The following is a 26,835-nucleotide window of genomic DNA, read 5'->3' as shown; positions in this document are numbered from 1 at the left end:
GTACAGTGACAGCAAAACCCCTGAGATAACATAACCCAAGAGCTGTGTCCTTGTGAACACCAGTCATCTAGAGATGAAGGGTGGCAGCACTGGCTTTGTGGGCCTTGTTTGGTTATTCAGGAACCATTCTTGTTCACAGTACCCCGAATTTCTTCCAGGAAGCCCTATTCATCCTCCTAAGTGGTTTGGGGGAGGGGCTGGTGTTCCACCCAAAGTTTCCCCTGCATTGCTGGGTGGGGAAGAGGATCAGTTTCTTCCCTTCTGGGGTGAATAGGGAAACGAGGTTGTGGCAGCAATCCTGCAGTTCCAGGGGAAGAAATTGCCTACCTGGGGCAGCAGTGCTAAGCCAGGAAGCAGAGGCAACTGGTCTTGCTGGCCCACTGCACCTGAAGCAGCCAAGCAAACATTCCGTTAGGGTGGCCATTTCTTTTGAAACCAAAAGCGTCCTCATGGATATGCTCCCCTTGGGACAGGTAAGGAGTAAGTGATGGAAGAGCACAGTGCTTAGATGTGGAGTGGCAGAACCACAGGCAGATCAGGCAGGAGAGACCTGGCCCCCAGCAGGAATGGCAACAGGTGGCCTCCCTGAACGCTGACTGTCCTGTGACAGTGAATGGATACCCTGGCCCCTGACCGCCCCGGTCTTCCATCCCTGTGTATTTCAGCAAATCTCTAGCATTGAGACTACTCAAGGACACCTGTGTCCTCTGCTGCCTGTGGGAGCCTACTCTGCACAATGCATAGTCAGGATCTGATGGACATGTGATTAAGTTTTACTGAAAGAAAGCACTGGACTCTTAGACAGCTCGTATTGACAGGAAGGACTTGTGTCCCCGGTCAGTTGTGAAGGGGGTTGAAGATGACCTGACTGATCTGGCCGGGCATGGTGTAGAATACCAGGAGGAGGAAGATGGTGATGAGTGCCAGCACCAGCAGGAGCAGCAGGATGCGCCAGTACCGGCGCAAGGTGAAGAAGACGAAGGTCTTCAGTGGGTTCACGAGCCAGTTAAAGGAGGTTTTGGGGCGGCTGTTGGCAGAAAGGCAGAGTCAGGAAGCCCTGCCAGACCCCTGCTGCCCTGGGCTCAGTCCCGCCGGGCCTTACTCACTTGGGCTTCTCCAGGGGCTCCGGCTCTTTCCATCCTTTGCCCACTGGCCGCTTCTCTGCCTCCTCTACAGTCAACAGCTCAAACTCTGCCTCTACCTTCCCCTAGGAAAAGACACTTGAGTGTCACTGGGCACAGAGGCTGAGCGCACAGCCAGGCCTGGGTCCCTATGCTGCTGCACTCACTGTGAGGATGTAGACGTTGCCACCTGAGTCTGTGAACGCCAGGTCCTCAGGCCTGCCCTTCCGCTTCCTCCTCTTCCTCTTCCTGCCAGCCTTTGCCTCCTGCTCCTCTCGCTCCATGTCCTCTGCCTCTCGCAGCTTCACTACAGGCCACCAGCCCCGCAAGCGGTGGCAGCGGAACAGATTGCACCTTGGCCCGGCCCTGTCACCGGCCAGCCGCACGGAGCACTGGGCAGGGTCTCGGGGCCCCCGAACCATGTCTGGCAGCTGCAGCTCCAGGGATCCTGCAGGATCACAGCGCACTGGGTTAGGGGTGAGATCCAAGTCTGATGGGGCCAGGGGTCAGGGGGCTGCACAGCAGAGCTGGAAGTGGGGCACCAAAACTAGGATCTGGTCATTCATCAGGCCACAGCTATGGACCACACAACTGCTAGCAGTGGCTGGATCCCAACAGAAGAGGGCCAGGGACTGGGATCAGATGGCCAAAGTAAGGATCATGGGCCTGTGGTGACTTGAGCTAAGGTAAATCTGAAGACTGAGCAAGGACTATGAGTAAAAATGGAAGTCACTGTCCTCAGTCCAGAAAACGAAAGTTCATCCCTGGGTTCTGAAATTGTAGGACTTGAGGGGTGGCATGGAGTAGGGAATCGGGACAAGGGTGGCAGGGGTGGTGGGCAATGAGGGGAGAAATCAGGGATTGGGGTTGAGGCTGGAGGAGGCTAAGCAGTACCAAGGAAGTCGTTGGCAGAGATGCGGTCATAGTCCCAGACCTGCAGGACCAGCACAGCGGGCTGCTAGAACTCAGCCTCCTCCAGGGCGAAGGGTCCAGGTCGGCGCCGGACGCTCACCTCCCGCTCCGTGGGCAGGTAGTCAAAGCGGAACACAAAGCGCCAGTTGAAGTCCCCCCCCCCCCGGTCAGTGAGTTGAGGTGGACATCTGTCTCTTGTTTGTCATGCTCCAGCCCCTTCATCCAGCTGGGCCAGGGGAAGGGACAGGGCTAGGGTCCAGAACTTGGCTCTTCGCCAAGGTCTAGGCACACTGAGGGCTTGGAGACAAGCTGTAGACTCAGCCAAAGCCCAAGCTCCTGCTTGCAATGCCCTCTTAGGATAGCTGTTGGCCGTTCCTGCCTGAAGACCTACCTTTTCACATAGATGTCACTTGACATCTCCCCAGTGAGAGGGTTCACATCACCCAGAACCACATCTTCTGTGTTCCAGATGACAACTCTGAGCTCGTAACTGGGGATGTACTAGGGGATGGTTTTCAGACTGGTAAGAAGGCTCTGGGAAGGGGCTGCAGGAGGCGGGAAGGACTGGGGCCAGGGCCACGGACATTCACTGAGCATCTGAGGTGTACCTAGCTGGAGTCAGTATGCCTGCGCTTCCATTAAGGGACAGCAGGTGGCACCAAGAATGCTTTCCTGGCCCAAGACAATGCAACGAGGGCTTCCCATAAATTTGGAGTCGGACCCAGGAATGTTGAGTGGCACAGAATAGTACCCGCTGCAAGCCAAGTGATGCGCACGCTGAGGTTCAGGGAGCAGGAAAGTGATGACTGAGCAGAGGGGAAAGCCAGTCTGCAGACAGAAGTGGGGGATGGCAGACAGTGGGCAGGAGGGCCATGCCTGGAAGGACAGAAGGGGCTGCCATGCTCTGGATCCTGTCCCCTGTCTGCGCCTGTCACAGAGTTGGCCTGACAGCTGCTTTCTCTTGCCCAATGTCAGTTTCCCCTTGTTTGTAGGCTGTACCCTATGTTCTGCTGATGACCCTGCCCCCTCACAACAATCTATGTGATTCTGGTTGGGCAGTCCCTAACTGGCTTCAGAGTTGGGGACATCATCTGGGACTGGCCTAAGGTGTATTACCACCCCTTGACCACGATGACAGGCTTCAGAAGCTGTATTTGACCCCAGCTGGTCTAAGGAGAGGTGGCTCTAGGCTTCTGCTCTAACTAACTGCTTAAATGGCCTGGCTGGTAAGACATAAGCCCAGCACTGAAGAAGCCCCCTGCTCCCTGACAGTGGCACCAAGGAAAGCAAACCCAGAGACAGAAAGTGACAGACTGTCAGCAGTATCCAAGCACCTGGATCCAACCTCATGTCAGTAGCTACATCCTCCACAGAGTGCCACTCAGACTAGCTTAGATGGAAAGGGGGTTCACTGAAAAATATATGAATTCTCAGCTTACCAGTGATGGACATCAACTCAGTGGCTATGTCAGAGAGAGGGAGGGGTTCTTAACTCATCTACCCTAAAAGTCTGTGGTCAGGATTTCAGCAGTCTCTGCCTACCTCAGAGGGGGCTTGTATCTTCAGTGACCAAGATGTGCCCGCCTCTTGGGAGAAAGGACCAGAATTCTCTCTCACCTGATTGGCTGCCAAGGCTTAATGTCAACTGGAGGTGGGGCAGGTACGTCCTTGGGAAAGATGTCAATCCACATGTGAAGGGATCCCTAGGGGCAGAGGACTAGGATTGAGGTTCTTGCTAGGGTTCCCAGCTCCCCTGACAGGCATGGGGTCACAGGTTATGTCCTACCCCAAAAGGAGGGAGCACTGGGACAGGGGCATCCGAGCAGACCCTGGAGGATGGGCATGAAGGTGGAGTCCAGGCTGAGGGTTATAGGGTCAAGGTTGGGGTGGGGATTCAGGGATAAGGAATGGAAAATAGGCATCAAAAGTAAGATCTGGTGTTCCTAACGCCCAGATCTTAGTCAACAGGGTGGAAGTCAGGTTGGGAACCCTAGGTCTGAAACTTGGTGTCAAACTGGGGTAGGGATCCTACCAATTCAGGAACAGGGTAAGGGGTCCCAGCATACAAGTCCAAGATTCCAAGACTATGTGGGGATGCTGGCAAGTAACATCAGGCCCAAGTGGAAGTTTTAGAGAAAGGGTGTGCCAGGGCCAGAGGCCCGAATCAGTGGGAATCCTGGGATTCTGTGAGTCCTGAGTTTGGGGACTGCTAACACCCCTTACCTGCAGCAGCCCTGGGCTGTGAGGATGGTAGAGGGGCCGAGTCTCTACATGCTCAGGTACCAGCTGGATCCCAAACCCTGGCATCTCCTGCCAATGCCGCAGGACAAGTAATGCCTGGGCCTCCTCAGAGGTCCCACTTGCCCACTGAGGACCCCCCTCACCTGAAACAAGAGGTGTATGAGCTTGAGTTCCACACAGTGCCCAGCTCTCCCTCCTCCCTCGGCCCTTGCTCAGCAGATCTAAACTGAGAGAGTCCATGGACAGGAAGACTCAGAGGGCGAGTGGGCCCCCCCTGAAGTGGGAGGGGTTGCTGCTATAACTTTGGCTGGTGAGAGCCAGCAGTAGGGGGACCAGGGCACACAGAAGGGCTGTAGCCTTTGCTCAGACCCTGTTCACAGAATACACCACTGGCCACTCATGAGGCATGAATTCAATTCTGCAGGTACATGCTGTCACGTGCACACCATGGCATTGCCCTGTGATGTGAGAACTTGATTAACTGTGGCTTCTAAGGGGTCCAGTTAAAGACTTCTCTACCCAGCATCCAAGAAACTTGTTCTGACTCAACCAAACTCACATTTTCTGCCTGCTGCCTCCAGTGAGATCTTTTCAGGGGTGCACTAAACTGGCACCGGGCCCTCTGTACTTTATTCTCCCTCCAGCTTGCTCCCCTTGTCCTGTCCAGCAGAGAGGGGCCAGTACCTGGGGGCAGAGTCTCAGGTGGTGTCAGGAAGACTTTGCTCCCCACCTTGACGGCCCCAGCTCGGTATTCAGGGGCAGGGAGGCCACAGCGTTGGCATAGCCCTGCCAGGATCTGTGAAGGCCGGAATGCATCACGCCAGGCATTGTACCCATCTCTAAGGGCAGGGAAGGAAGATGTCTCAGCTGGTGCCAGTGTATAGTAGACAGACACAGGACAGGGATGATGACCTCTGAGGAGGAGGGATACAGGCTCAGAACCCCAGTGAGAGACAGGTTGTCCTTGTTTATAGAAATGATGTATTTCTATGAAGGAGATATTGTTACCATCTCTATTTGGCAGATGAGAAACTGAGGCCCAAAAGAGTGGGTGAAGTACTAGTTACAGGATCTCAACACTCAAGCCAAGCCTTGGCTATTGAGCTTTGCTGTCTTGGCAGAGGATGATTAGTTCCCCTTCTGTGAAATTCCGAGATCCGGAGGCACAACTGGGAATGAGCCCAATATGTTGGGTCAGAGCAGAATAGCTCCTGAGGGCCCTGCCAGACTCACACATCGTACTGGGAGGCCAGCCCGCAGTTCGCTCTGTGGTGGCTGTAGAATCGGTTTTCCAGATCAGTGTGGGTCTCCCCGATGAGGTCATCAGAACCCACAAGGTCATGATCAAATACAGCCACAGTCAGCTCTGGCTCGGCTGGAAGTGAGATGCTTAGCTCCAGGACCCTGGCCGGGAGAAAGATGGCCCTCACAGGTAGTCTGGAGTGAAGGTGCCACCCCATACCAGGCATGAGGTGACAGCCCCTGGGCCGCAGCACTGATGGCCAAGCTGCTCTCCACCCCCAACCCTAAGGCCCAGCCTCACTCGCCAAAGATGGGGTTGAGCTGCTTGGGGATGTAGCGCTCCTTGGTGTCCTGCTGCTCCTTGCCAGCGCTCACCACCACATAAGACAGGCCTTGAATTTGCAGATACCCTCCTGCCACAGGGGATTATAGGCATGGGCTACCATGCCAGCTGGAAATCTTTTTAAAACATTTACAGTTTTACAATGTGAAGCAAAACAATTCAGTCTTTAGACTAGCAAAACTATGAAAAAACACTGTTAAAAGATATATGAAAAGTAAATGAGGATCAGGGATTTAGCTCAGTGGAGTAACTGCCTGTCTGCAAGTGCGAGGTCATGGGTTTGACTCCCGGTACCAAGCCACTGAGGAACCTGGGTTAAAACTACAATGAGTTACCATTACACATTCATCAAAATACATAAAACACCAATAGCACCAAATGTTGGTGAAGAAAATGAGGCAAATGGAACTTTTTTTATTTTAATAGTGGATACATAAAATATAGCAATCACTTCAAAAAAATGACGTGACAGTTTTCCATAAACCTAACCATAGAGACACTATCATCCAGCAATGCTACTTTCAGGTATTGACCTGGAAGTAGAGGCCAAGGTGTGCAAAATGACTTTTACAAGAATGCTCAGGGCTCCTTCCTCATAACAATCAAAACCATGAAACAGTCTAGGAAAGAAGGATTGAAACAGACTGTATATCCCAAGGTGCTGTAGGAAGGAAGTAGAATTAAAGAGCAAAGTGAACTCGCCAGCAACCTTCAAACCCACCAGGCTGCCTAGAAAGCAGGGAGAGATCACACATAGTCAGAATATTGGCAATCTGGGAGAGAACGAGAAGCAGATTTCTGGAATCTTCCAGTTCTCCATTCTAGGCATTGCTGAAAGGACAGTCCTGTCCCACTGCAAACACATTTGAAGACAAAATCAAACCAAGAACATAGCAAAGCCCAGTTCACTTACAGAGCATAATGACCCAGCCCTTACCACAGTGGCCTGATGTGAAGAGAATAGTACTTTCCCAAGACGAACATTATTTCTGTTTCTACTGTGCTTTTGTACTGAAATCCAGACATAATAAAAAGTTACAAGACATATAAAAAGTGAAAAAAAGTCAAAAAAAGAAAATAATCAATAGAAGTAGACACATAGAAACCCAGATGTTAGAATTATGAGACAGGGACATTAAAATAACTAGGAAAGGGCTGGGTATAGTAGCTCAGCCTGGAATCCCAGCACTCTGGAAGGCAGAGGCAAAAGCTTAAGTCCAACCCAGGCAATTTAACACTTAGCAAGATTCTACCTCAAAATAAAATATTTTTTTAAATGGTTGGGAATGTATCTCAGGGAAAAGCCCCAAGTTCAATCTTATTATTTCAAAACAAAACAATGCTAGGCTGTAGATGTAGCTCAATGATAAGAGTGCTTGCCTGCTTGCCTAGCATCTGTGAGGTTCTGGGTAAGATTTCCCAGCACCACTTTATTTAGGTTTTCTGAGACCTGGTTTTGCTATGTACTATAGTTCAGGCTGCCCTTGAGCTCACTGCGTAACTCAGGCTGGCCTTGAACTCATGGCCATCCTCTTGCTTCAGCCTCCTGAGCTGAGACTACAGAGCTGGGATTATAGTATACACCTCTACAACTGGCTCCCAGCTCCACAATAAGCCAAAAATAAATAAATAAAAAATAAAAATCACACAGGAGTTAAAAGATGGATCACTTCAGCAAAACACTTAAAAACTGGAATTAACAAATTAAATAAGAGATCCATTAAAAGTGCAAGAAAGACTGATGGATTATAAGAGTATAAAAAGTTCCTCATCAGGCATTTGCCCAAAAAATGTAAAGTAATGCTACCTTTTTCATTAAATTTTTTGTTTTGGAGAATATATTTCTTTCTCATGAAAGTATGTCATTTATGTTAATATATAATGGGTTTACCCTTGGTATGGTAACTGAATTAATAATTTTTTATTTCTCCAGTTTTTTCCTACTTCATATAATGGTAAATATTTACCTAATAAGACGTAGTCTACGTAAGTTCTTTAGGATCAACTATTATTAAGGATGTAAAGGAGACTTCAGAACAAAACACTTGAGAACAATTTGAGAAACCAGCCCTAGTACATCAGAATATGGTCCAAAGTGTTCTTTGAAGCATTATTTCCAATGACCAACCAGGGGGAAGTGCTCACATATCCACTGCCAACACAATGAACATGTAAACCACAGTACTGTCACACAATGAAAGAGTAGCACACAGCAACAAAAATAGGTAACTTGCAGCTATATGCAACAATCAGGACAAATACCACAAACATAATACTAAGTAAAAAAGCAAAATACTATAAAGCTTGAAAAGATGCAAATTTATGTCAATTATAATTTTTTTTGTACTGGGGATAGAAATCATGACCTCACATTTGCCAGGCAAGCGCTTATGCTGCTGAATTAAATCCCTGGCCCATAAGAATTTTAACTTTTTATTTTGAGACAGGGTCACAGTAAGTCACAAAGTTGCCTACTAGGCTCCAACTTGAAATCTTTCTGCTCAGTCTCCCTGAGCGCTGGGATTATAAGTATGTCCTATTATGCCTAGCTTCAAAAAATATTTTAAATGCTAGCTAACAAAGGTAGGTTCTCATTTTTTAAAATTAATTAACTTATATATTTATTTTGGCTTTTTTTTTTCAGGTTATATAGTTCAGGCTGGCTTTGAACTCACTATGTAGCCCAGGCTGCCCTCATCCTGGTGCTCTCCTGCCAGTTCCCCTAGTACTGGGATTACAGGAAAGGGTTATACCAGAGCTCGCCTTATTACAAATTTCAAAAGCATGTTGGCTGTGATGGCGCAAACCTACAAACCCAGCACTTAGGGGCTGAGGTAGGATGATCACTGCGAGTTTGAGGCTAGCCTGTGCTACACAGTGAGTTCAAAATCAGCCTGAACTACATAGAGACCCTGTCTCAAAAAAAATAAAATAAAATAAAAAAGGCTAGGGTGTGGCTCAGTGGGAGTGTGCATATTTAGCATGACTGAGGATCTGGGCTTGATGCACAGCACACATGCACACACACACAGTTTTGCATAAAAATTCAATATAATAAGGTCTTTATCCAGGTATGGGGAAGACAACTGTAACCCCAGCACTCACAAGGCCGAAACAGGAGCATCATCTCAAGTTTTAGGCCAACCTGAGCTACATAGTGTGTTCAAGGCCATTCTGGCCTACATAGGAAGATCCTGTGTCCAAAAAAAAAAAAAAGACTCTATCCTATCACCACTTACCTGTCCTTCTAATCTTCTGACTTCCACCTGCTGTGCCATTCCAATCCTGGGCATCTGTACACGCTGCACATTCTTTCTCACTTTTCAAATCCCAACCCCCCAACTGGCTTGGAATTCCTGCTCTGCTTCTGAACCACAGACCATGTCACTCTCCTCTCTAAGCCTCCATCCCTTCTCCTGTCAAATGGGATAAACTCCCTCCCAGGCATCCGGAAAGATCACAAGGTAACACATGCAGATACTTGGCAGAGAGCACATTTACAAACTGTGAACTCCTTCAGCTTCAAGTAACTTCTTCAGAGCTTCTGAATGGGAAGGTCTTGCCCAAGAGAACTTACCCTCAGTGGTTCAGCCCGAGAGAGATTTTGAGGAGGCCCTGGACCGCTACTAGACCTTAACACTCTTCTCCTCACCCTCAGCTGCTCTAAATGCAGCATGGTCCAGTGCTCCAAGCAGTGGCATCAGTCCAAAGGGCAAGTGTTACACACAACTGCTAGAGGCCTCTGGGATGGTGCAAAAGCTTAGGGAGAAGGGTATACAGGGTACAGAAATGAGCTGGGGAGGCATCACCTCCTGAGCCAGAAAGCGCAGTTTAGTCAGGAGCTTCTTGGCCAATGCCACCTTCTTTTGTATGGTGCCCCTCTTCAGACCCCCTAAAAGCCGAAGTCTTTGTTTTGCTAACAGGTTCTGGAAAGGCAAGAAGAGATCATGAGTGGGTGGAGGGTCCTAGCTAGGTGTCCTTGCTTTCCTCCTCCTCCTCTCCCCCAGTACCAGGCTGTGACTCAGCAGTTTTGCTCAGCTTCTATCCAAGGCGTTGGGTCGGGTCATGGTCCTGCACTCAGCACTGCGGCAAAACTGTCTGTGGGCAGCAGGCAAGAAACAGGGGAGAACTCAGAGAAGACAGCAGGGGCCACTGGGAGCAGGCCCCTGCCCAGCCTCCCACGCAGTCCTGCTCTTCTGAGGATGACTTTTGTATTCCGGCCTCATCCAGATTCATCAAGGGCAGCCTCCCCTTTGAGCCCCAGAGCTCACCAATGTTGAAGTGTCCACCTCCCTGGCTACTTGGTTGTACCACCAGTTTGCTAGCTAGAAATGCAGCCCTGTGCCAGGTCTCCTGAGCATCAAACTACATGCTTGCACCCCAGGAAATTCCTATGCATACGTAAGTCCGACATCACCTGCAGTTTAGCCCTCACCAGGCTAAAAGATAGATGGATCATTGCAAGCCCAAATGCATGCTCCCAATGGCCACCTCCACCCAAGAAATGGAAAGGTCAAAATTTCAAGACTCATGCGTTGCTACTGTTTCTTCCTCTCCCTTCCACAGCAGCCCATCAACAAATTATGCATACTTTATCTTCAAAAAATATCCAAAATCCAGCTGGGGCTGGTGTATAGCGTATTGGTACAGCATGTACTTGACATGCATGAGGTCCTAGGTTTAAACCCCAGCACCCACAGGGAGAAAAAAACCCAGACACCGACCACTTCTTTCCTTTCACCTTTCTGCAGGGCCACCCTTGTCCAAGCCACCATCATTTCTCAGCTAGGGTTACGGCAATGGCTTCTTGATTGTTCTCTGCTCACCACTACCCCTCTAGATCATTCTCAATAGAGCATTCAAAGTGATCTTTGCAACACTGTTCCACGCAGGACTCTCCAGTAGCTTCTCATTTCAGAGTAAAAGACAAAACCTTTAAATGGCCCGAAAGGCTCCTCTGATCTCCCTGTCATCAAATACACCTCTTGCTCTCCTGCGTACCCCTGTGCCACCCTAGGTCCATGTGCACCCCAGGGCCTTTGCAGCTGCTCCTCATGCTGCAGTGTCCTGCCTTAGATATCAGCATGGCAGGCTCCCTCATTCAGGTCTCTGCTCAAATGTCACTTTCCCCACCACCCTTCTCACAGCTCCTGCCACTTTCACTGTTCTCACATTCTGCTCAGTCATGTAAATTGAAAGTAAGCTAGGGCCAGGACTCCATTTTAATTCCCACTGTATTCTCTATTGACAGGGCCTGGCATCTACAAGATACTGGGGAAAGTAAAATGGTTTTTTCTTTTTTAATTTTAAAAATATTTATTTATTTATATATATATTTAGAGACAGAGTCTTGCTATACAGGTCAAGCTGGCCTTGGACTCCCAATGTAGGCCAGGCTGGCCTCAAACTTGCCACAATCCTGCCTCATCTCCTGAGTGCTAGGATGACAGGTGTGTACCGTCACGCCTGGCAGTAAAATGGTTTTTGAGACAAAGAATATTTTCAGCCTCGTTTGACTCCAAATAACTTTTAAAGTTTTTACAAATATTTTATAATATAAATAATTATAAATTTAAAAATTTATAAATATTTTGTAAAATATAAATGTTTTATAAAAATATTAAAAGGTATACAAACTAAATGACTTCAAAGGTTTTCGTGCTGTTTTTGTTGTTTCTTGCAGTGTTGGCAAATGAACCCCCAGGCTCACACATGCTAGGGAAGGACTTTCCCGCTGAGCTGCGTCCCTGCTCTCTGAAGATTTAACCAAATGCTGCTCCCAGAGCTTACACTTTTACCTTATTCTTCCTTTCTTTTTTTTTTTTTTTTTTTTTTTTTTTTTTGGCTTTTTCCTTTTTATCAGCACCAGGGATCAAACTCACGACTGCCTGCTTTCAAGGCAGGCGCTTATGCCACTGAGCTAAATCCCCAGCCCTATTCTTCCTCTTTCTATCATATGCTAATCAGCACCAAATAAAACTGACCAGTGCTCAAACCACACTTGAAATATCTGCTATTCATCAAATACTGACAGAAGAATCAAATCTGACAAGTGTCAAACTCAAAATTGGATTCAGGGAAATTGGGTGTGGTAGAAATAACTGCCTTAGAAGAAACTATACTGTCTAAAGCTACAAATAATGAGTGAAATGTGAAATATGTAAATCTCACTAAAATTTCCCTGCCAGAATAATTTTATATATATACTGGGGCAGGGAGTGAGTACTGGGACTCAAAATCAGAACTTTGCACTTGCCAGGTAGGCAGTTACACTGCTGAGCTATATACCCAGCGCTCCAAAAAGTAATTTTAGTAAAATGAAAATAGAGATAATTGTGCTCTATAGAAAAACAAGCAAGGAATGAAGCTAATATATTTCCCTGAAAATAAAATCTAACCAGAAAATAAACCCTAGCATGATTTTCCAGGATGCTTGCAATACAAGTCCTATCTCAAAAATAAGCTTCAGGTACGATCATCAGCCAAGCAGATACATTTAGTATGTCCACTGCAACACACAATGGACCTGCGGAATTATAAAGTGGTAATATTAATATGTAATTAAATATTGACAGGAAAGTTAAAACAAGTGGTAATATAAATTATAATTAAGCATTTGTAAATACTCAAAAGGACATGAGGTAAATACCTAAATAAACAGATGAACTCCAACTTACTGCTGAATGACCAGCTGCAATACTGATAGCACACAAATAACATGCACACTTGATAACAAACAGATGCAGCTGTGTCTAACGTGAATCTGCAGTATTCAACATGCTGTGTTTTTGTAATGGATATACTTAATGTATTCATGGAAATAAACATTTTATGAATTTCGGTGTCTGGATTGTTCGTCCCTTTTGTGCAGGCTGCCATTCCTAACTGTCATCCTTTGTGCTGCCACTCCTGTTGCATAAGTCTTCAGTGAACGCTTGATTTAACAGAAACTTTTGTGAAGCCTTGGTTTGGGTGAAGAGTTCATGGGTAGGATCACCGATGGCTGTGTTGCCAATGTACTACAAGCAGGCTACATGGACAAGAAGTGCTCATTTAAGGACAGCTCCATTGCTGGACATGAGAGTTGGGGCCAATGGTTTTACAGGAAATTGAGTCACCAGAAATTCAGGCTGTGGGCTCGGGATGTTGCTCAGTGACACAGAAATCAAAAATTCAGGCTGGAAATTCAGGGTTGCAAGGGTTATGATGATGAAGATGACATGACTGCATTTGAATAAGTGTAAATGTTTGTACACTCCCTGGAAATAAACCCTATTGTGTCTTTTGCAGCAAAAATTAATACAAGATCAAGTCTTAGTTGGGGGGAAACATAGTAGACCAAAGGTGGCAGAAGAGAGCCTTGCAGTGCAGCTCTGTGAGGTTCACACAAGGCCCTTAGAATGCTCAGGGTCGAGGAGGGAGGGGTGCAGGCAGCCGAAGGGAGGAGGAAGGGAAAGCAGGAGTGTGGGGCTGTGGGAACCACAGTGAGCATTTCCGGATGGAGGGCGGGCTCCACCTGTCCACGGACCCTGAAAGCTGAGCAAAGTGAGACATAAAAGTGACCCCACCTGCTACCCCACTGCCCTTACTGATGCGAGGTCTTGGCTTGGACCCCCCCTCTTCTGCCCTGCTGGAGCTCTCCAGGTCCTAGATCGCTTTCCCTGCTCCCAGGTGATCTTACCCAGCCTTGTCTACATAGCATCAGCTCCCATGGAAATTTGTATTTCCAGCCTCACACTGTCCCCAGGGCTCAACCTGCTGGCTGGCTGCCAGAGGTGTCCACCCCTAAGTCTAACAGACATCTGAAGCTAACGAGCTCGGAGCGAGCTTCCAGGACCCACCCTGCTTCAGACCTTCTCCTTGTGTCAACAGCACCACTGACACAGCTGTGCAAGCCAAAGTCTTGGGAATCACCCACGACTCTTCACACATGCTCCTCCACCCCATGTATGCCTGGCCATCTGCAAGTTTGGAGGTGTCACTTCCGACACCACAATTTCTTATTGATCCCTTCTTGATACACTGTACTGCGACCACCCCAGGTTAGATTCTCACCATCCCTCACCTGGATTATTACAAGGCTGACATCAGTGATCCCCTTGCTTCTTCCCTTACGCTACCACTCCCCCATCCCTGCTCAAAGAATAAGTGTGACTTGAGCATATCTCTTCTTTCCAAAACCTTCAGCAACTCCCTAGGTCACTCAGAGAAGCAATCAAGGTCACTACAATGGCTTATGAGCCACCCACATGATCTGCTTTTCCTATGACCCTTCCTCTCAGCCCCCTCTAACCTCATATACTCTCCTCACACTGCTGCAGTCACACTGGTTCCCTTGCTCTTCCTCAAACACACCTGACATGCTATTACCTCAGGGCCTTTGCACATGCCTACACCTCTGTATAGTACACCTTCACAGATACAGCTCGTTCTTCATTATCTTTACATCACCTTCCAATGGGCTCCCATCTTTACCCTTTATAAAATTGTCACACCTATCTCTAATGTATCTTTGATTTATTTCCTCTACCAACACATACCCTCCTTAGTATATTTCTATCTCCTTATTTACATGTTTATCACCTGTGTCTCTTCTCTTATCTGCCACAGGAATGTAAGCTTCAAGGACTTGTGGCAGGAGCGTATTTCACTGCTATCCCTGTGCCTAAGACAGTGTCTACCGTAACAAGTGTCATAAATATTTGTTGAAGTAGGCAAATAACTCTTTTGAAAAGACAATCAGAAAAGGACTTAAGTGCCTGGAGGTTATGGAATGCAGGGCAGTGAGGGTCAAAGATGGAAGCAAGAACATGTTTATGCGGTTACAGCAATGACCCGATAACTACCAGCAGACAGGGGCCAGCTGAGGATGCAAGACAGCCCGAGGATAATGGCGGAGTGAATGCCCCAGGCAGTGAGGGAGGGCACGTACCCCAGGGCCACCAGGCAGCAGCTGTGGAGGAAGTGAGGCCTCTGTTTCCTCCGGGGAGACAGGGGGAAGGGAGTTCAGGGGAGGCAGAAGTCAACGAAGGCACCCACACATCTGGGAGCAGCCTACCCCAATAATTTCGTCAGACTCCACTGATAGGGTCAATCATCTCCTTCTTACTCTTCTGTGAAGTGCTGAGCTTTGGCCACCCTTGAGTCCAAACGGCCCCCGTGAGTCTCCCTCACCTGCCGCAGGTGGTCACAAGCCTTTGCAGGAGCTGATCTCCGCTTACCTGCTCCCAGCCACCAGCTCTTCCAGAGCCTGCTTGAGGTGCAGGTGGGCACCCAGTCCTGGCTTGCACTGCATCTTCTCAACCTCCTGCAGCCCCTGGTCCTGAACACCCAGGAGAGAGTCAGAATCTCACTGTCCCAAACCCCACTCCCCAACCCTGATGCCCCACCCGCTCCCCACAGCACCTCTAGGCCTGCCCTTCTTTAGCTCCATTGGATTCATGGTTCCATTTTCCTAGTCTCTCTAAGGTGCCAGCCTATGGGGCCCAGCTCTCAGCAGGTCCACTCAGCTCTATCACCAGCCCCTTCCTGGGTCCATCAGTCCTGAATCTCTGTCCCCCCCGCAAATTCAGCCCCACAGTTTTCCCAGAAGCTGTGCTGTCTACCACCTTCTGTCCCTGCACCAACAAGGTGCTGGCCATTAGCTCTTTTTGGCACTTCCTTTCAAGGGTGAAGTCACCCCAAAGTCCTATGACCCAGCCTTTCCTGGTGGCCATCAGTCTTGCCCTCACCAGCCTCTCAGCCGCTTTGCACACACAGTTGCTGCTGTGTAGGCACCATGTGTAATCCTCCCATCGGCTCCACACATGTATGCAGGGCTTGCAGTGACGAAGAGGCAAGCAGAAGTAAGCACTGGGTCAGATGGAGAGGAGCAGAGGATTTGGGGTCATCTTGGGTGCCTGGGGACCTCCCAACATCCTCCTTGCAACCTCCAGGAACACTTACCTGCTGCCATCCACAGGTTCAGGCTGCTGGGCTGGGATGCCCAGCTCTTCCTCTTCCTCCAGCCTGACTCCCACATCTTCAGACTCCAGCAGAGGCTGCGCCTCCACCATGGAGCCTGCGGTTCCCTCCCCAGCCCTGGAACCTCTGTGCTGCTGCTCCTCCCTGCGACCTGCATGACCTACTCCCAGAGCAGCAAGTCAGTAGGCCACATGCTGAGAGCCAGACCCCTCCCTCAAAGGCCTCTGCCTCAATAGATATGAGACAAGAGTGACCACCCTCAAACCCATCACCCTCAGGGGCTAGGCTTAGCCACACACCAATGGAAATCTCAAAACTGATAGGCTTTGAGGCTACAGCAGGATCAATCATGGTGGCCTCGAAGAGCACGCCGAAAAGCAGGAAATCTTCACGGGATGCAAGAGCATTCTGTGAAAGGAAGTCATGCTGTACTCTCCCAGATCCCAAGGAGAAACCTGGATTATCCTGGGCCACAACACCCAGAGAAAGTCATTGTAAGCAAAACCCAGTGTCACCACAGACATTCTATCCCTGTCACTGCCTTTGCAGCCTGGTTACTTCGGGTCTCTGGCTGCTCAGCCCCTCCCTCCCACAGCACTCTTCACCCAGGCCCCAAAATGCGTTCATTCATTCTTTCATTCAATTCACACACACACACACACACACACACACACACACACACACACGCCTTGGCGGTTAATGCCCGGGACTAGATTCCACCCTCCAGAGCTGAGAGGCTCCAGCCCCCACCTCTGAGAGCCTTCATTGAGACTCTGAAGTCCATCCCGGAGTCCCCCACTCGGGGGAGAGCCATAGAGGGACACCCAGGCCTGGCCGAAGGTGGGGTTAAACCCGGCTGTGAGGAACAAGAACAGGGCTTCGGAGGGGAGCAGGGGGCGGGTCTCTGCTCCACTTCCGAGTCCTGCGTGGGGGTCGGGCAGGGGGCGCCCTGGCAGAGGAGTCCAGGCAACAGCAGCAGACTAACAGCTCCGGCACGCGACCTGCCGGACCTCTAAACCGGCCCTGGGGGCGGAGCCCGGATGGGGCGGGGCGAAGGATCGAGCGACAGGGGGCGTCGTTTTAGTGCTGGAGAACCCGCTAGGCAGGACAGGGTGGCCCCTGGATAAGCTGGTGCGGCAGGATTTTGACAGCTGGGGGTGAGGATCCTAGTCTGTGACAGGTAAGGCCGGAGAGGACCGCGGCGGGGCCCAAACCTGCTCACCCGCGCGCCCCGGGTGGGAGATCTGCCGCAGGGGCAGCACGTGCATGGCGAGGGCGGTGTCGGCGAGGGGCGCGTCGTCCCGCAGCTGCAAGCGGAGGCCGCGCGTCAGCGGAGGAAAGAGCTCCACGAAACTCAGCTGCTCGTTCCACTCAGGCGCCGCCGCCTCGCTGCGCACTGAAGTCTCGCCCTGTAAGCCACGGCGAAGCCGGGTGGAGAGGGCTCGGTGGGGGCCCGGCGTGAGCCGCGGTGGAGTGGGCACGAGAGTCACCTACCTGCTGCCCCAGGAAGGACACCTGCACGTAGGGGTCCACGAGGACTCGCTGGTCATGCAAGGCGCGGGCCAGGCTGCCTAGCAGCCCGGGGCGCAGGTGGGAAGCCCCTCCGCACGGTAGACGCGCACGCGCAGCCGCGCCCACGGTCTCTCAGCGCGCACCCCGCGGGGCAGGAGCAGGTTCCTGGGGGAGCCCGGCGCAGAGACGCCAAGATGCTGAATGCCTAGCAGCTGTGCGTCTCCGCGCCCCGAAGCCACACCCGTCCGACTGTCCCTTGCCCCTCACACCCCAGCTCACTTCTCGATGTCCAAACTGTGCTCTGGGCCAGGGGGTGGCAGTGGAGGGGGCAGGTCCCCGCACGCCCTCACTGATAAGGTGACCTTGACGAAGCCCTTGGTCCCAGCGCGGGTGTCTCGGGGGTCATGCAGAGGAGCCCATTTTTGGTAGAAGTGGCCATCTGAGAGCGTGGGGAAGGCCAGGGTTCAGGGATCATAGGCTGGGACCTATGCACTGAACAGTGGTGGAGCTCCTGTCTGGTTCCGCAGGGAGGAGCGCTAGCGCCTGGAAAGTGCAACTTCCCAAGAGTTGGAATCTCAGCCTGCGGGGACCTACTTCTGGGGTCTTGGTCCGAACACATGAATCTCAGTAAAGAGAGAGTTCGGTACCTGGCTGATCAAAGGCGATGCCCAGGTCCATTCTGAAGGTGCCTATCCGAGTAGACATGAAGGGGAGTGTCTGCGAGTGGAAAGCCTGGGGAAAAGTATTGTTAGTCTAGGAGTTTCTTTCTTTCTTTTCTTTTCTTTTTTTTTTTTTTTTTCTTATTTAAAGAAAAGGAAACAAAAAAATACTTGGAGATAAAAAAGGGTAGAAATAATACAAAATTACAGAAAAACAAACGGTAAGAAATCGCTGGTTGATAGTCTAGGAGTTTCTGTATCTACTTTTTTTTTCTTTTCCTCTCTCACTTTCTCCTTTTCTTATTTTGTTCTTTTTCTTTTCTTTTTTTCACAATTGAATCCAGGGATTTGGCACTGAACTACATCCCCTGCCCTTTATTTAATTTTTTTTGTCTTTTTTTTTTTTTTAATCGGTACCGGGGATCGAACTCACGACTGCCTGCTTGCAAGGCAGGCGCTTATGCCGCTGAGCTAAATCCCCAGCCCCTCTCCTGCCCTTTATTATTATTATTATTATTATTATTATAGTCGGGATGATAGACATTATTTATTATTTTGAGACAGGCTCTCGATAAATTGTCTAGGCTGAGCTTGAATTTGTGATATTCTTGCCTCGACCTGCCAGCTGGGATTACAGGCATGAACCACCACGTCTGGGTCCCCTCCCCCCACCCACCTCTGATGGAAACTGCTCACAGTGTACCCTCCTCACCGTGATCTCCAGTAGTAAGTCTTGGAGGCGAAGCCGGGTCTCATGAAATTCGAACAAGAAATACTGGGTTAAAGTGGGGCTGAGAGGTTAGCGGTAAAGGGCCTCTAGGAAAGGGAAGGTGGTACTTACAATTATGCATCCTCACTTGCTCAATAAGCCCCGCCCACCCATAGGCCGGGCATGTGAGGAAACTGTGCTAGGCTGCACCCCACAGGGTCCTCTCTGAGTGCTTGTTCTCAAATAGTTCTCACCCAGAATTCAACTCAGTGACCTAAGCACTTGTGAGTTTGATCCCCAGTACCAAACAAACAAACAAAAAACTGTTCTCTTCCTTGGTCTGCGCCCACCTCGTTGTAGAAGGGGCAATTGGTCCCACGCTGTGTGGCTGTCACTTGGCGCTGCTCCCCAACACGCACGGCCACAAAGGGGTTAATATTGATTCCCACCAGTTTCTGAGCCTCAAGCACCGTGACTCCCACCTAAGGGGTACAGAAAGGGGAGGACAGGAAGCCAGACCTGCCAGACTAGAGGGAGGAAAGTGCACACACAACAGGAGGTACAGGAGGGTTAGGAACTGGAAGGAAAGCAGTACCTGAAAGTCCTGGGCTCTGGACACCTGCCAGTGGTCCTGGTAAGCTGGGCCCCGTGCTCGGCTGCAGAAGAGCTTAAGATGAGCTCTCAGGTCCCCCCTCCCCACCAAAATATGCACACTTGCTTGACGCTGGGGAGGTCTCCTCTTGTCTCTGAACTTTTGGATTTGAGTCTTTCGGGACTTGTCTTTATATAGAATAGGACTTATTCCTAGAGTACTGATAATATTTATTCATGCAACAAAATTTATTGAGCACCAACTATGTGCCAACACTGCTAAGCAATGAGACATTGCAAAATTTGCCCTCATCAAGCTTTTACCACCTACCAGTGTTGAGTGAGTATGACTGACCTTCATCATGGCAGTGTCTATGCCTGTGAGTGATTGACCCCAAGATATGCACTATTCACCCATCTCCTGGGACGGTGTTTATGAGGGTAGGTGGGAGTGGGTCCACATATGTGAGCAGTGAGACTGACTCACGGCAGAGTGAGGGTGGGGTTGGGTAGGTATGAATTACCTCTTGAGGGGGCTGAACACAACTCCAGAAAGCTCCACATCAGGCTCATCATCCAGCTCCAGCTCCAACTCCAGCTCTAGCTCATTCTCCTCATCATCCTGTGGGCCTAGGCTTCGAGCTAGCCTGCGGCCCAGAGCCACTGCCTGCCGCTCCAAATGGGCCTCCCCAGGCCTGACAGAAGAGGCAGGACATGCCTGTTACTTGTCACCCATTTCTGGCCTTCTCTTGACTTCAGTGACCCTAGGACTGACCTTTAACCTTTCACCTGATCCCAGAGCAGATTAATAACCCTGGGACCCTTCTAATTCCAGAACTCATTCCCTGATTCTAGAACTGACCACAGACCCTGGAATTGACTCAGTCTTGATCCTGGATGTTGGAACAAACTCCAGGTCACTGGCTTCCAACCTTAAGAGTGACCCTGCTGATCCCAGGTTATTCCCACATACTTACTCCAGCTCCTGGAAGCCCACACTGGGAATGATCAACTCTGAGCTGGGAGGAGGAGAAATAAAGAGAAAGGGTGGCCTGACTACAAAGCAGCTACCCTGCCAGCACAGACCTTGAGTCATTATATCCAGCAGACTGGGCTTGGTGCCACTTTCCCCTCTCCAGGACCTTCCTGGGCTGGGACCACCAGGCCTTACTCGGGTTCCTGGGGGGGTTACCTGTCCTGGATAGGTGTCCCAAAGTCCTCCTCTGCCCTTGCTCCAGCAGCGCCCTCTGGGGGCTGGTACTTCAGGTCAAGCTCCACCTGGAGCTGAAGCCACAAGCAATGTGTCCTAGGTCCCTCACAGTACTCCTGATAAAAGATGTCAAAGGACAATGGCTTTTACTGCACCTATTAACAGAAACCCTCCTGGCCTGCATCTGTGGTGATGTATGGTTCTTCCATGATTATCGATAATGTTAATTACTCCTAATTTTGTTAAGAACTTAATATGCAAGTTACCTCTTAAAAGGGCCAGTCTCTTACTGTGAGCTTCACAGCTCTGCATGGCCCCTACCAGTCTTTCCAGTTGCATCTCATTTTAGGTTCCAAGTTCTACTGCTGCTCTGCACCCTGCCTATGCTCCTTCAGGGCATTAGGCTTCTGCATATTCTGTTTCTTCTGCCCAGAACATTCTCCTCTCTTACTCAGTGCTTATAATGCTTCTGTTCCAAGTTCACACACTGTTTCCTTGGGAAAACTTTTCCAACCCCTCCTAGGTCACATATTGCTGTTATACACTGTTTCAACCCTTTGCCAGTCTTTTGTAACATCCACTAGCTCTAATTTTACATTGTGTGTGTGTGTGTGTGTGTGTGTGTGTGTGTGTGTGTGTGTGAATATTGGCTTATGTTTGCCTCCCTGTTTAGCTAGGGAGTTCCAAGAGGACAAATCCTTATCTGGCTCTGCTCGTTAATGAATCCTTATTACTCAGCACTACAATTGGTTTATTATAAAAGAGCTAACCCACTGACTTACAGATTGAAAGAAAAACAACACTTGTTATGATTCTATATTATATAAATGAGGAAACAGCTTAGAGATGCTAAATAACTTGTCCAATTTCTTAGCTGGAAAGTGGTAGATCTGAAAATGAAGTTCCACTTCTAGGCTAAGTGAATTTCTGTGAAACACGAGGAAAATCCAATCAGGTTCATTTTGGGCTCCTTGTTTCTTCTGTTGCCACATCCCTGGGCCCCACACTGACCTGGCTCTAGCCCTACTAGGACTCAGGCAGGGGCTATAGTGAAGAGCCCTGGTTGGAGGACCTTGTTAGGTTTGTTCTTGAGTTTTCCTCTAGGTTAAATGGAACCCTTTATCTACAGGGAGTCTCTGGCTTGGAGAAGACAGGCCGATGACTGCTAGGACTCACCTGAGACACTCGAAGATTCTCATCCACCAGGGCCTCACGAAGCACCAAATGCCCAGCACTCTGCAGTTGCTGCAGGGAGATCACCAGGGTCCCCAGAGGCCTGGGAGAGTGGCATGGGACAGAGCAATGACCTAGGGAAGTGGCACTAGCCATCTCCAACCCCTCCTGCGTCCCTGGCTCCCCAGGGCCACTCACCTGTGGCTGAACACACGGCTGCAGTTGACCACCTGCACAGACAAGCTCTCCCCAAGCAGTGGAGCCCCATAGTGAGGCCAGCGAAACAGCTGGGGAAGAAGCTTGTGACACCCAGTGCTGGGCTGATCCGGACCCCAGTCCAGAACCAATTCCAGCCTTGAAATAGAAGCCAGCCCTCCAAGCCTGGAGCCAGTGTTAGAACTGATCTTTCAGACCTGGAATTGATCCTCCAAGCTGGGGTTGACACTAAACTAGGGAGATCTGGAGGAAATTACTTGTCCCCCAAACTGGTTGTCACTTCTCAAACCTGAAGCTGACCCTACTTCCTAGGACTATACCTCCCCAGTTCCAGGACTTGAGTCCTTTAAACCAAGGATGGACCTGAAGCAAGACAGATCAGCTCCTCCCCATTTAGAAACCAGTTATACTGACCTCACCAACATCTGCTTCTCGACCACAGTGAATTTTCCTTGTTTTCTGGGTGAAGCCTGTTTAGAACCGAAATTATCAGCCTTAACTACTTGGTGAGACCTTGTCCTCACCCAAAATAATCATTTGCCTTCTCCACCCTTTGGTGCCAAGCCTAGTTTCCCTGGAGTCACAATTAAAGAAAAGTAGAAAATAAAGAGGGAAAGAAGCAGAGAGAGTTATCAGGTAAAAGAGAAAGACAAGCCATGGATTGAGAGGTCTGAAGAATGGAAAATCTAGAGCTTTCCTGTTCCACAAATCCTTAGAGTAGCTATGGTAGACTCACCGCAAAAGCTGAGCTTTACTTGTCTGTCGTGGGTACTTGGCAGCCCTGTTCGTCTCCGAACATACACAGTCAGAGCCATGGTCCCAGTGCCACTAGCTCTCCCTCTGCTGCCTGCCCTCTTGCCCACCTGAGTTGCCTCTGACTCATTAGACTCACTCAGCAGGTTCAGCAATCCCTGCCCTTTACTCAAATACATAGGTGGCAGGCCTGGAGGTCACGGGTGGAGATGGAGGGAGGACAGAGAGGCAGGGTTAAGGTACCTGTGGCCAAGGTCGGGCCTCCCATCATGATAGGATACCTCAGCCTTCATCCCTCCTCGTGGACTGGGAACTGATATAGGGTGGGAACAGAGAGGACAAGACCCCAGGCTGGTGCCTGCTAGCCTATGAGGCCTCAAGGGCACACAGCTCACAATGTTTCTTATTCATTTCTGTGTCCACAGCTCAGGATGCAGCACATGGTAAAACCTCAAAACACTGGATGTGTAATTGGATGAATCAATACATTCCCTAGCCCCTGCATTAAAGCCATATTTAAATATTGATGAGAATGCATCCATCACCTGCACATAGTACTTGTTCCATATGCTTATTTATCTTTTATTTTATTTAGACAGGGTCTTGCCAGGTAGTTAAGCCTGGTCCTGAACTCACTAGCCCGGCTTGGCCTTGAACTCATGACACTCCTCCTGCTTCAGCCTCCGAAGTGCTGGGATCACAGGTGTGTACCCCCATGGCCGGCTATTCCATATGCTTCTTAACCGGAAGCTAAAGGTCCTAAACTTGAGTTCCTAGGACAATAATGAGACCATAGATGGCCTCTGAGAGTCTATAAACCTTTGAACTAATCCATAAAATGTTAAGAATGTGTGCATTTTTCTGGATATAAATTTCCTTGCTTAGATTATGACCTTTAATAGATGTGAAATAATTGTTCTCGCAGCCTGAAACTGTGTGTTGAATGCATTTCCTGGCTACCCACTTATTTATTTTATTTAATGTACCTTCTATGTGCAGGACTTGAGCTATACTCCTGTTGGGAGGATCCAGCTACAGAGAGGTAAGCCGAATGTCTTCTCTGTTTCCCAGTACTTTCAAGAGCTCTAGTTGCTAACATGGCCAAAAACTTGCAGCACTATAGGAAAGGATCAGGGCTACAGAGGTCTGAGGAAGGAGGACAGAGGGCTTTCCTTAAAAGGGAGTATTTAAAGTGTGTTTTGAGGATGGATTGGGAGCAGAGCCAGGCATCTGGGCAGTGGAGAGGAATGTGGGGCGTGTTCTGGGACAGGTGATTGCTTTAGTTTGGCCTGAACACAAGGAATGTAAAAAGCAGCAGTTGCAGATAACATTAGCTCATCAGAGAGGCAGAGTTGTTGTGTGACTTTGGGTTGGACAAGGTGCCTTCTTATGCTTCAGCATCTCTGTCCCAATACTGGGGCTGGAAAGTTCTGTTCTCTTTCTCAGTTGTTAGGTGTTCAAGTGAGTCTGAAGGTCTATAAAATGCCAAACAAGAGAGACTGGTTGTTTTCTTTCTAAGCAAGATCCAGGCTAGACTCAAGGCCCTCCAAATTCTGGAGGGAGGGGTCACTTCTCGTTCTTTGACAGACAAAGACTGGGACCTAAAAGAGCGCGTGGACTGTGCTAGTTAATCCTAGTTGTCAGCTTCACTGGATTAAGAGACTTCTCGAGAGGTGATTAAATCAGGAGGCAACATAGTCATCAGTGGGTTAAGCTAATCAAGCAACATATTGATGTCACCTTTCTGGAACCTGGCATGGGTATCTTCCCTCTGGGGTAGAACAAAGCTTAACAGATTGTCCCTGTGCCTCTACTTCTCTAAGAATTACCACTTCCACTTTCTAATATTCCTGAGAAGGTATGAAGGTGACAGAAAGATATTGGAGGACTTCTGGGAAGATGGCGGACCGATAAGCAGCAGAGAAAATAGCCTCTCTGAGAGGCACTGTCCAGACTCTGGACTACTGCACCGTGAGGAAGACAAGAAGAAAGTGGGTCCTCTGGACCCAGGAAGAATCTTAAGTGCAAGTTGAAGCCCACAAAGAGAGTAAAAAGAAAAACTTCAAGGAAGAAGAAGGCAGTAGCCAGCAATGCTTTTGCCCCAAGGTGGGACTCCATGTGCGAGAGGAGCTGTTTGAATCTGAGGATGTACAGTCATGGTGACAGTGACAGCTGGCAACCCCTCTGAAGAGAGATGCAACAGTGGAGAGGAGCATCGGATATGGAGGACTGCACGGGCTGGCAGTGACTGCAGAGGACTTAGTGTGCGCATAGCTGGGAGTCACTTTAGAGACAGCCCAGAACCCCAAACTGCTGCTGGCTCCCTCTGGCGGCTCCCAGCTAGGTGTAGACCCATGGAAATTGCAAGCCCAGTGAATCTAGTCTCAGGGCAGTCCTGCTGAGATTATCCACTACTGTGCCATAAGGCAACAGCTCACCTGCTGGGATAGATTGGCACAATTTAGGACTTTGTCTCCACAGGTTGTTCACTAATGAAACTAGAGAATCCTGGAAAGGGGCTGTTTTTAACTTTTTTTTTCTTTCTCTTTCTCCATCATTGTTTTTCTGAGTGTGAAAGTGGTTCCTAACCTATTTGTGGGTGTGGTTCTGTTCTTGCTTTTATCTCTTCCATCTCTGTTTTCCTTCAGTCTTCTGATAACATCCTTTTCATTTTTTTTCTTGGTACCAGGGATCGAACTCATGACAGCACGGTTGCCAAACAGGCGCTTATGCTGCAGAGCTAAATCCCCAGCCCCCTCAGTCTTCTGTGCCAGTTTCCTCTAGTTGGCATGATCCCCCTTTGTCCTTTAATCTTACTTATGATCTCTTTCTCTTCTTGCACTTCTCTATTTTCTCTTAGTCCATTTTAAATTTGAACTCTTGAGGGCAAAATTGACACATTATGTATTTATATATTTCATTTAATTACCAGGTGTGTTTTACATTTTGTTATATAATCACAAATCTAGTTCTTATGATTAAAAGTTGTAAGTCAAGGGTTAGCTCAGTTTGTTGTTTTCTAGTCTATGTTTGATGCTCTTGGTACCACTATAGCCGAAATTGACATAATCATTCTAAACAGCTGTTGGTCCTGATAATCTATGACCAAGATTAACTAAGGGTCACAGAAAATATGGTGGCACTGTGCCAAAGAACCAGGAACTAGATCAAATGAGCAACAGCTTCCCATCTCTAACAAACTGAAGAGGTAAGATCTTCCAACAGACTCAAAACCCAAAAACCAGTTACATCTGGAAGATAATTAGAGAAATAATCATCATCTAAGGATCCTAAATACTACCAATAAAGCAACCCACCATAGACAATTTACAAGCATCACCCCAGGAGTCACACTAACAAAAGGGAAAATAAAATGAGAAGATACCTAAGCAAAATGCAACCTCAGACATCCAGTGCACCAAAGGCAAATCCAGGGGGCAATGAGGTAGGACAATCTGAAAGCCCCCCACCAGGTCTCTCTGAAGTGGAAACAGCAAAGCAATTGAATGAGGCTCTGGAAAAAGTGAAATCAGAAATAATCTCTCACATAAGTATATAGATGACCAAAATACATACTATGCTTAGCGATGTTAGAGCAGACACAGTCAAAAAAGCTAGGTGAGCTTAAGCAAATCATGGAAGCTCAGCATAGGAAAGAAATGGGATCTATAAAGAAGATTCAAGCAAATATCCAGGAGAATAAAAACTCAATTGAAAATATTCAAACCAGATTAGGCCAATGTGAGGACAGGATCTCAGATATTGAAAACAGGCTTGCAGTTAGTGACCAGGAAAAGAAAGATTTCTCAAAAATAGCTAAGGACCATGAGAAATCAATCCAGCAGCTGCTAGATAAGACAGAGAATAATAATTTAAGATTAATTGGAAGGGGCTGGGGATTTAGCTCAGCAGCATACGCACCTGCCTTGCAAGCAGGCAGTCGTGAGTTTGATCCCTGGTACTGATAAAAACGAAAAAGACAAAAAAAAAAATTAATTGGAATCAGGCTGGGGATTTAGCTCAGTGGCATAAGTGCCAGTCTGGCAGGCACAAGGTCATGAGTTTGATTCCCGGTACCAAAAAAAAAAAAAAAAAATGCTAAATGTAGTCAATTAGTATAGTGAACAAGCAGGAGATGCCACAAATGACATTTTAAAATGTTCACAGACATCATGACAGAAAACTTTCCT

At 48.7% G+C, this 26,835-nt stretch overlaps 1 protein-coding gene across 1 annotated transcript; it reads right to left on the bottom strand.

Moving 5' to 3' along the window:
• Positions 1–795: 795 nt before the first annotated feature.
• LOC100733214 (fer-1-like protein 4) lies at positions 796–22,707 on the bottom strand. Its single transcript, XM_063249463.1, is given in 33 exon segments — positions 796–1,027; positions 1,107–1,207; positions 1,289–1,569; positions 2,016–2,196; positions 2,199–2,259; positions 2,425–2,523; positions 3,651–3,736; positions 4,257–4,417; positions 4,959–5,113; positions 5,508–5,678; positions 5,818–5,908; positions 9,587–9,785; positions 9,870–9,957; positions 15,081–15,181; positions 15,591–15,711; positions 15,805–15,982; positions 16,122–16,310; positions 16,511–16,678; positions 17,045–17,231; positions 17,317–17,411; positions 17,414–17,499; positions 17,614–17,773; positions 17,982–18,066; positions 18,706–18,768; positions 19,053–19,184; positions 19,298–19,358; positions 19,818–19,988; positions 20,271–20,312; positions 20,486–20,577; positions 21,680–21,779; positions 21,875–21,963; positions 22,307–22,362; positions 22,629–22,707. Coding segments are annotated over 33 exon segments (4,119 nt in total). The 3' UTR covers positions 796–837.
• Positions 22,708–26,835: the final 4,128 nt, after the last annotated feature.

Source organism: Cavia porcellus, unplaced genomic scaffold (genome assembly GCF_034190915.1).
Source record: "Cavia porcellus strain 051 isolate PalLab524CR breed Dunkin Hartley unplaced genomic scaffold, mCavPor4.1 scaffold_5, whole genome shotgun sequence".
NCBI lineage: Eukaryota > Metazoa > Chordata > Mammalia > Rodentia > Caviidae > Cavia > Cavia porcellus.
Note: the sequence above shows the minus strand (reverse complement) of the source record. Positions and strands in the feature narration are given on the sequence as shown.